The 17,479-nt window shown below is 37.0% G+C and overlaps 1 protein-coding gene across 2 annotated transcripts in view; it reads left to right on the top strand.

Moving 5' to 3' along the window:
- The first annotated feature begins 324 nt into the window (after positions 1-324).
- The window catches only part of 5PtaseI (inositol polyphosphate-5-phosphatase A), a 39,530-nt gene continuing 22,375 nt past the window's right edge, over positions 325-17,479 (top strand). For both annotated transcript variants that reach the window (XM_073079537.1, XM_073079529.1), the window contains exons 1-2: positions 325-607; positions 7,610-7,840. In XM_073079537.1, the coding sequence (XP_072935638.1) occupies positions 527-607; positions 7,610-7,840 (312 nt within the window). In that variant the 5' untranslated portion in view covers positions 325-526. The remainder of the gene's footprint in view (positions 608-7,609; positions 7,841-17,479) is intronic.

The following is a 17,479-nucleotide window of genomic DNA, read 5'->3' as shown; positions in this document are numbered from 1 at the left end:
CTGGAGACGACGTCATTGGTTAACACTATACACACACATATACACAATGTTTTGTCGTTTTTGTTATCGAAAATTACGTTCCATTTCACGTAATTTTGCACTTATGAATATTCTCATGAAGCCTCTAAATAAATTAGTAGTACATATTAATTCAATTTATTTATATACTGAGAATATATTTTATGAGACAAATTAAAAAAATACATATTTAAAAATATATGAATTTATTGTATATTTTTAATTTACGTTACCGTAAGTGAAGACGCAAAAACGCATGCGTAGAACGATACACGGTGTTGTAAAACTAAACGTCATTCATTCATTTCGTTTAGAAATGTCAGAGGCTTGAAAGGGGGCGAGATAGTCGGGGAGATTTCGCGATATCGCACTAAATACGATCTACAGAAAACAACTGTAACCATAATAATGTTATCGTCGTTGGTAGATAGGGCGTGCGCGCGCTTAATCCGCCCAGTCGGGGAATAGCCGATTTACTCTCATAGTTTTAGTACTAATCGTTCGTATCATGTTGAAGTTCAAAAAAATGGGTTCCGATAAAGTGCCACTGCTGCTGGTTACCGCCAATGTTGGTTCCATATTTGAAGACGTGAGTATTGTCTCATAATTTATACTAGCGATTAAGAATCGTAATTACTGTGACTTTTTGCGATCTGCCCACCGCGCCACAGGTAACGTTTATGTTAGAAAACATTTATGGCTACATTGTTAAATTTCCCGCTGTTGTAGGAAAATTGTTGGTTATTTATAAAATGTAATTACCAAAGAGTAAGTTCTATATTATGTTCATTTTAAAAATTGTGAGGAGAATGTTATGAAATAAAAATACTACCTATATAAAAATATTATCTTAAACTATGGCTTATTAAGAATTTTATTTGTAACCGTTTTAGTACCTATATAATTGGCTAGAGCTTATACTATAACATTTTTCAAATGCCAAATGGTGGAATTTCTAATGCTGGTAGGAGGTATGGGTGTATGGTAGTGGGTACCCTGTGTTACTAGTGGGCCTAACCTGTGTTTCCATTCATAAGCCCTTGGTTTGGTGTTGCTATCTTATAATAACTGGAAGCACCAGCTTGATATGCTCTCCTAAGTACAGAACCACATTCGAAATTTAACGACAAAACATGACCAAATATTATCTTTGTTAGATACAGCTCAACTTTGTAAATCTGATCCGATTTACATTGCATATGTGATTTAATATATCATTACTGTTATTATTCTATTTACTATTAATTTTATCTCATAATATTTTATATAACTGTAATAGATATATTCCTTGTCGTTTAAAAAAAACTTAATTTTCAAAGTAGATTTTTGCAGAATTCTTGTTGAACACATTAACCAATTTAACAGAAAAGTTGTTATCATGTTTTTTTTGTTTTGGAAAAATATATGGATACTTCAATTGACTACTTTTCAGAATTACACAGATTAAGATAATAGCTATCATAATTAAGTACCAATTAGTACACACATCTCTTTAAATGGTATACACTTATTTGACCATTTTGGTGAAATATAGAACACGTTTTTGTCTCATCCCAATATTTTGGTTTGTTTGTTTGTTTATAGTTAAAGGAACTGTATCTTGTAATATGTATAGCTGGCGCAAAGGTGATATCCCACTTGTCATTTGAATCCAGAGGCACAACCGTCACACCTGTTTCTGGCTTGTATAGTTTGCATATAACTGCTGCTAGTCTGCTCTGAATATAGAAATGAATTGCATCGCCATAGCAAATTGTACAATTGCTTGCAACAACTTCAGAGCGGACCAGCAGTTTGGCGTGGACTATAACAGCAGTGTAGCACATTTGTTTTGGTTTGAAGGGTGTGGTAAGGGACACTTAAATATCTGAGGCTTTCCAACTTACTACTCAGAAGTATCAACACGCTAGACCTCAGATAGAATTTTAAAAATATCTGAGATTGAATACAGATATCTGTGAGTGGTAGTAACCACTTAGTATGAGGTGGACTGCAAGCTCGTCTGCTTCTTCTATATTATAAAAACGAGCTTTTGCCCGTGGCTCGCTCGCATTATGAAGTAATATTTTCATCCCCTATTTTATCCCCTTGGGGTAGAATTGATCAAAATCCTTTCTTAGCGGATGCCTACGTCATAAGATCTACCTGCATGCCAAATTTCAGCCCGATCCATCCAGTGGTTTGGGCTGTGCGTTGATAGATCACTATGTCAGTCAGTCACCTTTGAGTTATATATATTATAAAAATATATCAGTGAATACATTTCAGTTTTTACTTGTATGTAATGTTGTAATTTACGATATAACTGTTTACATAGATAGTCACACTTACTTGCCCGTATGTCAGAGAGATAATAGTTATGAAAAATTTCAAGGACTCACTTATCAATGTTCAACATTGCATTTACCAAAAATCAATCAATAATATTCGTGGTCAATCCTTTACTATGCCACTGTTGCATGGATTTAGGTTATAGTCTACTGGGTGGGCTAAGTGAGAATTGGTAGACTTCACACAGCTCTAAGAACTTATTTTTGTTTAATAAATCTTAAGTGTATAAGTTTTCTTCTGATGTAACCTTCACTGTTATGTCAGCATGTCATAATCAATTTCCAATATGCACGTAACTTTGAGAAATGAGAGGGGTGTGAACAGGTTTCCTTTCAGAATGAGAGGGATTCAGTCATAGTTCACCGCGCTGGACAAGTGTGTATTGGTAGTCTTCACATACCTTTGAAAACATTTTTTTTTAAGATCTCTCAATCGAGAGTAGAGTTTCAACACTAGGGTATCACTGGCTTTTAAGTTCGTTAAGTTAAATTAATTACAATAGACTAATTAAATTGTATAGTTAATTCTGTACATATATTTTAGGTCCGTGATGTAATAAACCAATAAGCACATCATAGTTTAATTAATTTTATGATTTAGACGTAGGTGCAGGCTTCCCACGCTTTCCTATGTCAATTTTATTGTGGGTTTGATTGCAACATTGGGAGTTGCGAGTTTATAGTCCATGTAAAACTGCTAGTCCGCTCTGAATATAGAAATGAATCGCGTCGCCATAGCAAATTGTATGACTACACCTGATCGCAACAACTTCAGTGCGGACTAGCAGTTTGGCGCGGACTATACCTTTGTTAAAATATATTTATCATTATAACTATAAAAATTATATTTTATGTTAATATATTTTTATATTTATCATAAAGAACATTGGGCATTGTTGGTTCCCTATTCTAACTTCATTAATTTGAGCAAGTGCGAGTGCGAACTCGCACGCAGAGGGTTCCGTACAACCAACATTTTCACATTTATTTTATTCATTAATTATTTATATTTAATATTTGTTGTCATAGCAGAAATGTGAAATGTGCTGTCTACCTATTACAGTTTAATAGATAAAACGAAAAATAATGGCGTCCCCCATTTATTTTGCCCCTTTTTTAGTATTTCTTATAGCGGCCACCATTAATAGCTTTCGTATTCAAAGGGTGAAAACTGAACTCTATTACTAGGCCTTCGCTGTCTCTCTGTCTGTCACAGGGCGTATCTGTGGCTGCCACGGTTATGTATTAGCCGTATATCGGAAAGAGATCGATATAAATATGTAGTTCACCGTCGCGGCGGAAACAACAGACAATCGCCGTAGCGGAAATAAATCGCGCCGTGAAAACAAAACTGGCATTTACCTACATATTCCTATTCATATGTAGTCCATTGATATGTTACAAATTTTGGTTCATGTAAAAGTCAGACACAATTTTACTTTTTGGATGTCAAGAAGGACAAAATTGGGACCTTCACATTCCAAAAAAATAAATTCACATTTCAAATCAGAAGATATCTGGCCAAATGAGAGTCGAGCACGGAGAGGGTTCCGTACCTACATATTATTTATTATTTATTTTAATATGTTTTATTGTGGCAGTCATAGAAGTAAATAACTTGTGATGAACTGTCTACTAAGCTTTAATGGATAAAGCGAGATACGTCGAAAAATAGCGGTTTTTTGTATGGCGACCCCATTTATTTTTAAGCTTTTTTGTTTTTAGTATCAGTTATTATAGCGACCACCGTTATACCGTCTCTGTAAAATATTCAAGTGCCTATTTGTGTTTTACGAGAGCCCTGTGACAAACGGATAACAGCGGAGGCTTAGTATAGTCCGCGTCAAACTGCTAGTCCGCTCTGAAGTTGTTGCGAGCAGGTGTAGTCATACAATTTGCTATGGCGACGCGATTCATTTCTATATTCAGAGCGGATTAGCAGTTTTATGCGGACTGTAATAGGGTTTCGTTTTTACTATTTGGCTACGGAACCCTACAAAGGACAGTGTCGCATATAAAAAATTCGTTGACGCAAATTGGATGACTGTCACGGATGTCGTTTACGATTTATGGTCCGTAAACCAACTTCCCAGAAGTGAACGGGCGTATGTAACGCACTTATAAATAAAATAGAGTGTCTGTTTGTCCTTTCGAAATGTTTAACAATTTTAGTCCAGTCAAATTAGAGCAAAATAAGAGTGAAGATACATTAATTTATATTAAGTAAAATTGTTTAAACATAATTAAAACAACATTTCTTCCTCAACGTTCCGGTACTTGGAAAAAATACTGGAGGTCAAAGATCTAAAAATGTTTTTGTGATTTTCACTGAAACTGTAAGTTTTACAATAAAATTGAGACAAAAATTGTACATCATAGAAAAACAAGAAAAAAGGCGTCACGTTCTATGGGTACGTTCTCTAGGTACGATACGTGTTTAGGTATGTGATTAAGACTTCCATAAGAGCTTTACGTAAAGCCTCACGTAATCTACGTAGGAGACATCTAATACAATTAGCCTCAACGTAGGGTAAGCTGATTACAAATTTATGTGTGCGTGACATCGTGACCACATCACAATGTTCACTCGTTCACTTTTATGGAGTGAGACAAGGAAAAGAAAGAAATTATTTGCGTGTTTGAATTTCGGCCTCTCTTGGGGGGTCAGTACCCTTACCATGAGTTTTTACGTTTTGAAAAATATGACTGTTTTGGTATTGGTTTACGTATTTGTCCATACCAATTCCAATCAGCGCCCCTAGCGGATTGTATCAGAACTATAGTGTCAGTAACTTGACAAAATGGCGCTTTATGTTTTGTCTCTCTTTTTTGCGAAAATGTGATGTAGACAAAAAGACTTGAGCACTTACTTATTGTTACGTTTACTCAGTCTACTGAAGCAAACGTAACAGAATAATGGATTGAGTAAACGTACCGTAATATTGTGGGATGTTTTGAAAACTCATGGTAAGGGTACAGAGTTCAAAACGCAACTTTTATGTTTTCAAAGTTGTGCGTATTTGAAATAATTATCGAGTATGTCTTCTTTACGACTTTTTAACGCGAAATCTCCGGACGGGCGTCCGGAGATTTTTTTTATAATACAGGAGTAGCAGACGAGCACGCAGTCCACCTGATGGTAAGTGGCTACTCCCGCCCATGGACATTTGTAATCAACCCCAGATAGGATTAGATATTCCTACCTGAGGTCGGCCACGATGCGCCGCTACCCCTGAGGACTAAGCTGGAACGACTTGGAAAAGTATGTCTCCCTTACCACACCCTTCGAACCAAATCACAGTAGCGCTTAGCACTTCTGTTATTAGGTAGAAATAGGTGTGGCGCTGGTGCGGCCGGAGTCAGAGCACAATCCACCTTTATCCACCACCTAGGATACTACCATCCATAGATATTTTTTTTTTTAATTACACTCAAGCGAATTATAAAGTCATGCGTATTTTTTTTTACTTTATCCTTGTTTCACTAACACTATTTTCTGGAATCAGTTAAGGATCCAGTATGGCCGTCTCATAAGTTTCAAAAGTTATTCGTCATAAAGATATCCGCAAAATATCAATGAATCATTCACTCACCACCTTACTCATGATTCATGTTGGAAAATTTATTAAATAAACAATGCGCTAATTCATTTCTTTTTATATCTTTTATGATTACATACTGATATTAAATTTGTAACCAGTGATAGCCTATTAGTTAAGAAACTCGGCCTCTTGATCGAGAGGTCAGAGTTTCAAATCGCAGCCACGCACTTCTGAATTTTCAAAATTATGTGCGTACGAGCTTTTGCTCGCGGCTTCGCTCGCGTTACGAAAGAATATTGTCATCCCCTATTTTATCCCCTTGGGGGTAGAATTGATCAACATCCTTTCTTAGCGGATGCCTACTTCATAACATCTACCTGCATACCAAATTTCAGCCCGATCCGTCCAGTGGTTTGGGCTGCGCGTTGATAGATCACTATGTCAGTCAGTCACCTTTGAGTTATATATATTTAGATTAGAAATTAATTATCACTCGCTTAAACGGCGATGGAAAACATCGTAAGGAAATCAGCATACCTGAGAAATCTTAAAAAAAAATATCAAAAGTATGTGAAGTCTACCAATACACACTTGGCCAGCGCGGTGGACAATGGCCTAATCCTTCTCATTTTTAGAGGCGACCCGTGCCCAGCAGTGGATTGGGACAGTAATGATGATGATGATCATTAAATTTGTTGACTTGTCCGGGGTTCAATTCTTACGCTTCCTGCGCCATTGGCATGATTGAAAGTCTACGTCCCTTATCACTTTTATTAGATAGAGAAATTGTAACCAATGCCTTTATGAGTTAGGTGACTTTTTTATTTTTTATGTGTATCGTTAAAATAAGGCCCCTAAAGGTTACAGCTCTAGAAATAGCCGCTGGCTACGACGTTGGCCGTGTATAAAGTAGTGAGCAGAGAAAGACCAGGTTATAAAGGTGATAAAACCCTGCATGGTTGAATTACCTTTGCATGTTGTTTTGTCTTGTAAGTGTCAGGTGCCGCTAAGTTATATTTTAAAGGGTGTAGGAAATATCCTTTGTTTCTAGGCATTTGAGGCATAGCAATCGTAGATAAGTAATGAGTTCTACTGTGGCTTTGACTTTGGCTACATTTGGTCAAGCCCAGATTGTATTCCAAACTTATTAACTTATCTGGGGCAGGAGCGATCGCATTATAAGATTTGGAGAGGATGGTCACAGAAAAATTAAACTACTTTTTACTAACGCTTTGTAAATGTATATTCTAGTATTTATTGTAAAGTCCGGCATATCCTCTCCGCTAACCCCAGAGAGGAATCCATGCAGGGTTTTCCCACAAAAATATCAGATATAATAGAGGTTAAGGTGGTAGAACCCTTTGTGGTTCGACTCCGGCGGCACCACCACCACACCTATTTCTGCCTAATAGCAGCCGTGTTAGGCGCTGCTGTGTTCCGGTTTGAAGGGTGTGGTAAGGGCAACATACTTTTCCGAGGCGTTCCAGCTTAGTACTCAGGGGTAGCAGCGCATCTGTGGCCGACCTCAGGTAGGAATATCTAATCCTATCTAGGGTTGATTACAGATGTCCATGGGCGGCAGTAGCCACTTACTACAGTAACACAGGTGGACTGTATGCTCGTCTGCTACTACTATGTTATAAAAAAAGATCTACATACTCTACTACTAGCACTACTCTATGCTACTTCATTAAATAAAACCTATTTCTCTTCCTCCAGCCATCAGTAATGCTGCCGATATGGACCTCAGAGTTCCTGCAAGCGGTCTCCCGGATGGACCCTAAGTTTATCGCGCTCCACCTCCAGGAGGTCGGCGGGAAGGCGTACGAGAAGTCGATGCAATACGTCCAGGACTTCGTGCAGCGCCTCTGCGACTGCCCCGAGCTGCGGCTGTATGATAAGATCAGGATATTCCTGGATGAGGACTTTAGCTCTCCCGAAAAGTTTACGGTAAGTGTATATTGAATAACTTTAAACCAGCAATTCTTGTATCATCATCATCAACCCATTATTGTACCACTGCTGGGCACGAGTCGCCTCAGAATGAGTAGGATTAGGCCAAAGTCCACCGCGCTGGCCAAGTGTTTGTATTGGTAGACTTCGCATACCTTTGAGTTTTTTTGAGTCATTGAATTCTTGTATATATTCAATATATAATGTGAATGTCTGAAACGGCTGCAACGATTTTTATGAAATTTAGTAAGCGGGGGTTTCGGGGGAATAAATCGATCTACCTAGGTTTCATTTTTAGAAAACGTCGTTTTAAAAATAAATGGAGCAAAGCTCTGTTATCCAGGTACTTATGATTTACATGTGCAAAAACTATGTCAATCTTATATATAAAATTCTCATGTCACAATGTTAGTTACCGTACTCCTCCTAAAACGGCTTTACCGATTTTCACCAAATTTTATATGCATATTCAGTAGGTCTGTGAATCGGCTTCTATCTATTTTTCATACCCCTAAGTGATAAGGGCTGTTCACCGTTACCATTATTTTATTTATATGGCAACACAACGTTTGCCGGATCAGTTAGTTTTACATAATATCGAATGTCAAAAAGTAATACTTAGTAAGACTATAACAAAACGATGAAAAAATGTATTAATACTTATATAACATTATTTTTATCTTTTATGATTAACGTAACAGTTAATGAAAATAGCAATATTTGTTTTACTGATTATAATAATATAATCTTTTTATATCCAAAAATGTTGTGAGTAGAACAGTAAAGCTACCCTGAAGGGATAATATAATGTACAAATTTTTCATGAATGAAAATAAGTAGATACCTAGTTACCCATTAGCCTTACTGGCACTGAGGGCGGCTATAAATAATGAAATCGATCGGTTACAGCGGACCTACATAGCGTAACCCACTTTGCATAAGGTTCTTGTTGAAGTGCTAAGGAATTATGGTTTACTAGTTTTTGCCCGCGGCTTCGCCCGCGTTTAAAAGAAAATAATATTACATATAATCGATTATGATATGAAAATAATCGTTTTTTTTTGTCCAAAAGATCGATTCTCCGATTAATCGATCTTAGATCGCCATCCCTAGTTCCCGTGGAATTTCCGGGATAAAAACTATCCTATGTCCTTTCTCGGGTCTCAGACTATCTTTGTACAAAATTTCATTAAAATCGGTTCAGTGGTTTAGGCGTGAAGAAGAGACAACCAGACAGACAGACAGACAGACAGACAGAGTTACTTTCGGATTTATTATTAGTAAGGATTAATAAGATAGGTACAATTATTCATCTTTAATAAATTCATAATTGTATTTGAATATTCATGTAGTAACCCCTGGAGTATTTAATTGACCTCCTGTTCTCTAAGATCAGTTTCAATATTTATCGGGTCTCATCATAGATTTATAATCCCACTCATCAAAGGTGGTAGAACCCTTTGTGGTTCGACTCCGGCGGCACCACCGCCACACCTATTCGTGCCCTAACAGCGGCGTTAAGCGCTGCTGTGTTCTGGTTTGAAGGGTGGGGTGAGGGAGACATACTTTTCCGAGGTGTTCCATCTTAGTCCTCAGGGGTAGCGGCGCAGCTGTGGCCGACCGATTATAGATTTCCATGGGTGCAAAGAGGAGTGGAGAGGATTTGGAGAGTATGCTAGCACTTATACCACGGGGCGTTCCAATTTAGTCTTCAGAGCCTTCAAGTTTAGCAACGTATCTGTTACCAACTTTAGGTGGGACTTCAATCCTATCTAGATTCATTCCAGAAATCCACGTGCGGTTATAAACACTTATTTATTTATTTATTTATTTAATCTTCTTATACCTGGAATATGGTACAAAGGCGGACTTAATGCTATAAGCATTCTCTGCCAGTCAACCTTTAGGTTAAGCAGAGATCAGCGAGGACGGCACTAGCAAAATCAAATAATCTAAATAATACATTCAATATACCCACTAATAATATTGTATACATATATTTATATATAAATAGTAATAAAATAAACACATAAGTGCATAAATAGTAGAAAATAAATTAAACAAATATAATATAATAATAATATATAGATAATACTAAATTAATTCTATCAAAAACAACATCTAGGGAAGATGTTGTTTTTGATAGTATTCTCTGACTTTTGATTTAAATGTCTGCCGGTTCAGAAGTCTTTTAAGATTAATAGGAAGGGCGTTCCAGATACGAGCAGCTTGGATGGCAAAAGAATTGGAAAGAAAACCTGAATGGTGTAGAGGAAAAGATAGAGTAAGAGAATCTAAAGATCGTAGCTGACGCTCGTGGGAATCGCACAGATATTGAAAATTTTGTTTTAAATAACTCGGAGAAATAGGATCAAAGAGAATAGAGTGAAGAGTATTGAGTGATCTAATCTGTCTACGATCACGAATGGGAAGCCATTTGAGTTGGCGACGATAGGATGAGATGTGATCAAATTTACGTAGACAGAAAATAAAACGTATGGTATAATTGATGAGTCTGTCCAGCTTATTCAACAACTCACCACTAATCTCGGAGCAACACACATCAGCATAATCGATAATCGGAAATAACAGTGACTGCACAAGGATGACCTTCACCTGGACTGGGAGAAAGTTGCGGAGACGATTCAGATTACGCAACCTCGCGAACACCAATCGGCTGACCTCGCTAATGTGTACTGACCAACTCAAAGACGAGTCAATGTGTAAACCTAAATCCTTAACGCTAGATGAGAAGGGTATAACAGAATCATCAAACACGACAGGTGGGACGGTGCTCGTATCTAATTTTGCAAGCTGACGAGAGCTACCCAGTATGATTGCTTGACATTTGGACGGATTAACCTTAATGCCAAACCTACTAGACCAGCGACTTAGATTGTCCAGATTCTTGTTCAAGCCTTCTATCGCTTTGTTAACATTGCTCACATCAGCTTGTACATATATCTGTAGATCATCTGCATACAGGTGGTAAGAGCAATCAAGTCGGTACGTGAGAAAATTAATAAAAATCGAAAAAAGCAATGGCGAAAGTGTCCCACCTTGAGGCACACCAGAATTAAGGTCACACCAATCGGACTGCGTACGATCGACGCGGGTAGCTTGTTGTCGCCCCCGAAGATAGGAAGAGAACCATTCCAGAGCCTTAGACGAGAATCTAAAATGTTGAAGAGCGGCAAGAAGAATATCATGGTCCACCATATTGAAGGCGTTAGAAAAATCAATAAGAACAAGAAGAGTGACCAATTTACTCTCCATGCCTGCGCGGACATCTTCAAGAACTTTGAGCAAGGCCGTCGTGGTGCTATGTCCAGGACGAAAGCCAGATTGAAAGGGACTGAGGAGATTGTTGTTATATATGAAAGAGGAAACTTGTTTATGAACAGTGGCTTCAAGAATTTTTGAAAGAAAGGGAAGAATAGATATAGGTCTAAATTGGTTAAGAGTGCAGGGGTTATTTACTTTAGGAAGAGGGATTATGTAAGCTTTACGCCAAACTTCAGGAAAAACCCCCGTAACCAAAGAAAAGTTGATGATGTGAGTCAGAGTAGGCAAAAGAAATGGTAATATAAGCACAATCATAGACCTACTCACATCATCACAGCCAACTGCTTTGGATTGGATACAAGATACGGTCTTCGAGATCTCGTCATTAGTAACTGGATTAAAAGAAAAGAAGTCAGTGTCCGGAGGAGCCATGGAAGAAATTTCAGAAATAGTAAGGGCCTTAACAGAGGAACAGAGACAAGAAGAGGAAGAAAAATGGAGATTCAGCTTATTTAGAGGAAAAGAAGTGAGATCAGGCTTAAGGTGAGGTTTACCAACACCTAAGGTGTTCAAAAACTTCCATATTTCGGCAGAAGAGTTGTTATTGACCTGATCGTAGAAATATTTACGCTTAGCTGCTCTCACCATCTGATTACAGCGGTTACGTGCGGCCTTGTAGTGACACCAATTCTCATCACACCTGTCGCGCTTGAATCTTCTGAAGGCTTTATCACGCCGTGACATGGCCATTCTAACTCCACGTGTGATCCAGGGAGCCGGTGGACGCTTCAATTTATGAGGCTTCAGCGGCGCATGTACGTCATACAGCTTCAGAATGTTATTATTTAGGATAGACATTTTGTCATCAACTGAAGCAGCAGCAACCACTGAAGACCAATCGATATTGGCAGCATCCACAGCGAGTGCATCCAGATCGATACCCGCGAAGCTGCGCATCCAGACAATCTCCGGAGTAACTCTTGGCGGACGCAGTTTGTAAGCCAAGTAAACTAAGTCATGCTTTGAAAATCCGGAGGCTGGTATTTGTCCATGTTTAAGTACAAGTGAAGGAGATGAAGTAATAATTAAGTCTAGCAAAGTGTCAGAAGTGTCTAAATTATGATGAGTAGGCAAGGAAGGAAGAACATAAAGATTAACAGAAGAGAGGATATTTTTAAGTTTTATACTACGGTGCGTATTATTCATTAAATCTGTGTTAAAATCGCCTATGATTATGTGATGTGAGTAGTCCGAACAAAGCTGCTCTAATACCTGCTCTAGCTTGGAGAAGTAATCTATAGCTGGAGGGCAGTAAACGACCCCGAGTACGGTCTTAGCCCGGCCTACACTGATTTCCAAAAAAAGATACTCAGCTGTGGCAGAATACAAGGAAGGAGAGGAAGTTATAACATTAAAAGGAATGTCATTGCGGAGGTAAATCGCTACACCACCTCCGCCTTTACCTGTTCGATCATTTCTAATTAGCTTGAAACCTGGAAGACAGAAAGAAGTAGATTCAATGTTGGGCTTAAACCAGCTTTCAGATATTAAAATAGCGTGAATAAAGGAAGTTGAAGAGAAAGTATCTAGGAAATCAGTATAGTGAGAAGGGACACTTTGAGCATTGAGGTGGCAGACATTAAAAGATGCAGAGGATTTATCAAACGAGTTCTGCAGCACATTACGTAAAGTCACAGGATCTCCAAAACTAATGTCACTCAAGTCCGACATACGACTTGAACTGCATGCAGAGTAAAATGATTCGTTATCAGACATCTGAGACTATACTAAGTAAAGTATACAATGTATATAAGTATAGGTATAATGCTTGTATATTAAATACTAAAATAATTATAATAAATAGAACGAAATAAAGATATATATAATAAAGTAATATTTGTATATTAATAAATTTAACAATATAGTAATAATTTACTAATAATAATATTAATTACGGCAGATACGGCAAATTACCAAAAACCGTGTTTACTATCTCTGCCTGTCCTGCCGGTAGACTGAGAAGAATATAATGAGTAAAAATTAAAAACATTTAAACATACACACAACATACAAAACAAAAAAGAGAAAAAAAAAAAAAAAACAATAGCAACCATACTCAGTAAAATGAAAAATGTAAAACAAAAAGTATTTATCGTAACTACAACATGTAAAGCTATAAATATAATAATAATAATAAGCACAGTTTAATAAACCCCAAAGAAATTTAACGGTAATTAAATAGATATAAAGAAAATGTATAATACTTGTAACAGGTAATTTTACCACACTTATAATTATGAAATAGTAAACGTAATGAAATCATTAAGGTACAATAGGTTAATAACTCAACACATTAACTGAGAAACGGAACGTAACGCAACTAACATCATAAATAATATTAATAAATCTGACAGCTGACATGACACTTGACGTTCAGGTGTCAGTTGTATTTGATAGATGTACAGAATTTGCAATTGTGACTTCGTTTTAAAAATACCTTAAGTATATAATACGAGACTTCGGGTAAACTGAAATTTATAGCTATTTATAACACAGACACAGATTAAGTAACCAAACAAGTAATACACAAAGGTAAACAAACTAATGGGATTTAACAACCGAAGATAGAATGATAAGCTATGAAATAAAAGGAAGAGTAATAGTACAGTCGGCTTATTTTTTACGAGCAGTGCGTTTGGTCTTCAACTGTTGGCCAATGTGAGCAGCAGGAACTGAAGATGGAGAGTGCGCCCTCGGTTGTCCTTCGGCGTCGACATCCACGGCGCCTTCAGGGATGTCGTCCAGGTCCTGCTCGGAGAAAATGCGACGTCTGGTGCCGTCAGATAGCTTGGCAAATATATTACCATCCATGGTCCAGCAATTCCGCATGCCTAATTTCCTCCGAGCTTGAAGAAATAGTGATTGCCGCTGACGTGTGAGGAATTCAGATAACACGAATGGAGTACCTTTGAATGCAGCCTTTTTCCTCCAAACTGCCGTACGACACGAAGAGTCAGCAAACCGAATGAGTACTGGGCGACACTTTCCATCCACAATATTCCCAAGCCGATGACATGCTTTAAATTGAATACTTGCTAGATCACCTACACCAAGCTTTTCACAAAAAAGCTTAGCAAGGTAATCTGAGAGATTGCCCTCAATTTCCTCAGGAATCCCGTTCACCAAGAGAAACTTTCTCCGATGCCTCATCTCAATAACATCAGTTGCTTTAGAGAGCTCAGTAATTAGTTCCCGGAGGAAGTTTAACAGTGACCAAACATGACTTTTGAAGTCATTGAATTCTTCATGAAGGCGATTCAATGTGATGGTACTTTTCGGCTCATTGGCTTTAAACTTGGATTCAAATTCAGAGAACTTCTTCATGAAAGTGGCTTCAATTGCATGTTGTGCCTCCAAGATAGTGTTTAAAGTGGCCATTATAATTTAAAGTAGTTACCAAAAGCGTGGTTAAGCAGAAAGTTGTGTGCAGTGGTGATGATGACTACCAGCAGGACTGTGCAGTGAACTTAAAGGTCTTGGAACATATGTACAGTTCAGATAACACTTGTAAGTAGTTTATATATTAAATACTGCCTTATGACACTTAAAGATTCACAAAAAAGTTTGTAAATACTATTTTTAATAAATTTCTCAAGAGGAGCACAGTGTTTACTTTTATCAATCTACCGCCCAAAAAAACTTACTATTAATTGAACTGCATACTCATTCACTACTTCAATTATAACTACTCATTCACTACTAACTCATTCATTACATTCACACTGTCGCATCGGTTTAAATATTTACAAGAATATGAACTATTCTTCTAAATATTTAAACCGATGCGACAGTGTGAAGTCGATGGAAATCGATTTCCTAGATTTCTCTTGATACTTAACTAGGACGAGTGAAATTAAGAAAAAGATGCTAAAGATTTTTTATAAAACCGAAAAAACTACAGTTTTAAAATATAGCCTTTGTCACAATCCAACGACACCTCATATGTTAAAATCCGAGGCTTTTGCCCTATAGGGTGTGTCAAATAATGAAACATACCTATTAATATACATATTCTCCGAAAATATTACCTACTAATATCTGTTTGTAAAATTAATGTAAAAGTGAAAACCTAAATATTACTAGCTGACCCGGAAAACGTGTTGACATATAAATAAAAAATGTTAAGGGTGAGCAACCCTTATCAGTTAGTTTATGTAAAATAGATAATACCCGACTCTCAGACCTACTGAATATGTATTAAAATTAAAAGTAGTGATAGCCTAGTGGTTAAAAAACTCCGCCTCTCGATCGAGGGGTCGGGGTTCAATACCCACGCACGCACCTCTGATTTTCAAAGTTATGTGCGTATTAGAAGTCTACCAATTCGCACTTGGCCAGCGCGGTGGACTATGGCCTAATCCTTCTCATTCTGAGTGAGAAATTTGGTGAAATTCGGTAAAACCGTTTCGGAGGAGTACGGTAACTAACATTGTGACACGAGAATTTTATATATGAGAAGATGTATTACACTGTAACAATTGACGTTAGTTCCGTTAGTAGGTAACTATGTAAAAGATATAAAATGTTATATTTTAACTGCAAATATACGATAGTGCGGGATGTTATCATAAAATATCCTGCGTCGGATATTAGATTATAGCTGATTCGAACATGAATTAGTTACATAATTATTAAATGAGCGGTGAAGTGCGAGTCGGCCTTGGTTAGCTTAACACCACCACGCAATACTATGTATTATCGAGCCCGATTCATATTGAGCCGATTGTTATATTTTTTTTTTTACTTTTTTTTACTTTAGTGTTTTTTTAAGGATATGTTATATATATTTTAAAGAAATGTAATATGCAATTATTTAAAACGTGAAATTAAATACGAATTAAAATAAATTAAACTATATAAAAATAATTAAATTACCTAAACATAACCTACAATTTAAAATTAAAATATAAATTAAAACAAAATTAAACTTATAAAATAAAAACGTCGTCCAAAACCCTTTCTTGTGGCATAGTGACAGTATTATAGTGTTTGTATTTATATCGATCATACGATTAAAAAAAAGAAAATACATATGTTGAAAATTATTCAAGACTTGGTTAGCCGTTTGGGCTGTACGGTGTGCCAAATGAGATATACGTACATAAATAAATTACAAAAAAAAGAAAAATTAAAAAAAATAATAATAATTACCATTATAATTACAAACATACGTAAGCTAGAAAAGCATTACTCTCCGAAGTCAGGTCAAAAGCAAACATATTTTTTGATATCATATAGTTAAAAAATACTTACAGCCGAAAATAAAACCTCCTTTTCGAAGTCGTTTAAAAATTGGCAGTTATTACCACGCTTTTATTAGCTTGACCTATATGTATGTATGTAACGGATAATTGAACTCGATTTTTACCTACTTCGAACGGTCCGATTAATTTAAAATTTTGAACACTTATCAGGAACCGATGACAATACATGATATTAATAATTTTGTCCCTTTCTCCTCATCAGGATCGTCAGGATAACGATTTCAGTGTGGTTGTTAGTTTTCAAACTATGATTATTTTTGAAATTAGAGTTCTAAAATTGAATGCTTTTGCAGCAACTATTGCAGTTACAAATAGCCTCAAATCTATCGTTAACGTGCTACTGATATGTATACAGTAAATACCGTGAATGCGCTATTCTTTCGTTTAAAACTACGTGAAAGTTAGATGGGTTTAACTATTTTTAAAACAAACATCGATCGGGGATACGGCTGCCGGCGAAGAGAAGTTAGTTTGTTTATGTAGTCGTATATTGGAAATGGCTAGTTTCATGCATTTCAAATTATGTTGCAATGAATTGTGTAGAGCTACCAAGACTGATATACACTTTTTTATAATATAGTAGTAGCAGACGAGCATGCAGTCCACGGGATCGTAAGTGGCTACTGTCGTCCATGGACATCTGTAATCAACCCCAGAAAGGATTAGATATTCTGAGGACTAAGCTAGAACGCCTTGGAAAGTATGTCTCTCTCACCACACCCTTGAAAACAGAGCAGCGCTTAACGCTGCTTTTATGATGCAGAAATAGGTGTGGCGGTGGTGGCGACTCCGGTGGCACCACCGCCACACCTATTTCTGCCTAATAACAGCAGTGTTAGGCGCTGCTGTGTTCCTCTTTAGGTATGGTATGGATATACGGAGACGTATTTATCCGAGGCTTTTAAACTTAGTTCTGAGGTAGTAATGCATCTGTTGCCATCCTCAGGGCGGCAGTAGCCACTTACCATCAGGTGGACTGCATGCTCGTCTGCTACTTCTATATTATCAAAATGGAATATTTGCACTT

Source organism: Epargyreus clarus, unplaced genomic scaffold (genome assembly GCF_041222505.1).
Source record: "Epargyreus clarus isolate Ecla_fem2 unplaced genomic scaffold, WU_Ecla_fem_2.2 ptg000002l, whole genome shotgun sequence".
Lineage (NCBI taxonomy): Eukaryota > Metazoa > Arthropoda > Insecta > Lepidoptera > Hesperiidae > Epargyreus > Epargyreus clarus.
Note: the sequence above shows the minus strand (reverse complement) of the source record. Positions and strands in the feature narration are given on the sequence as shown.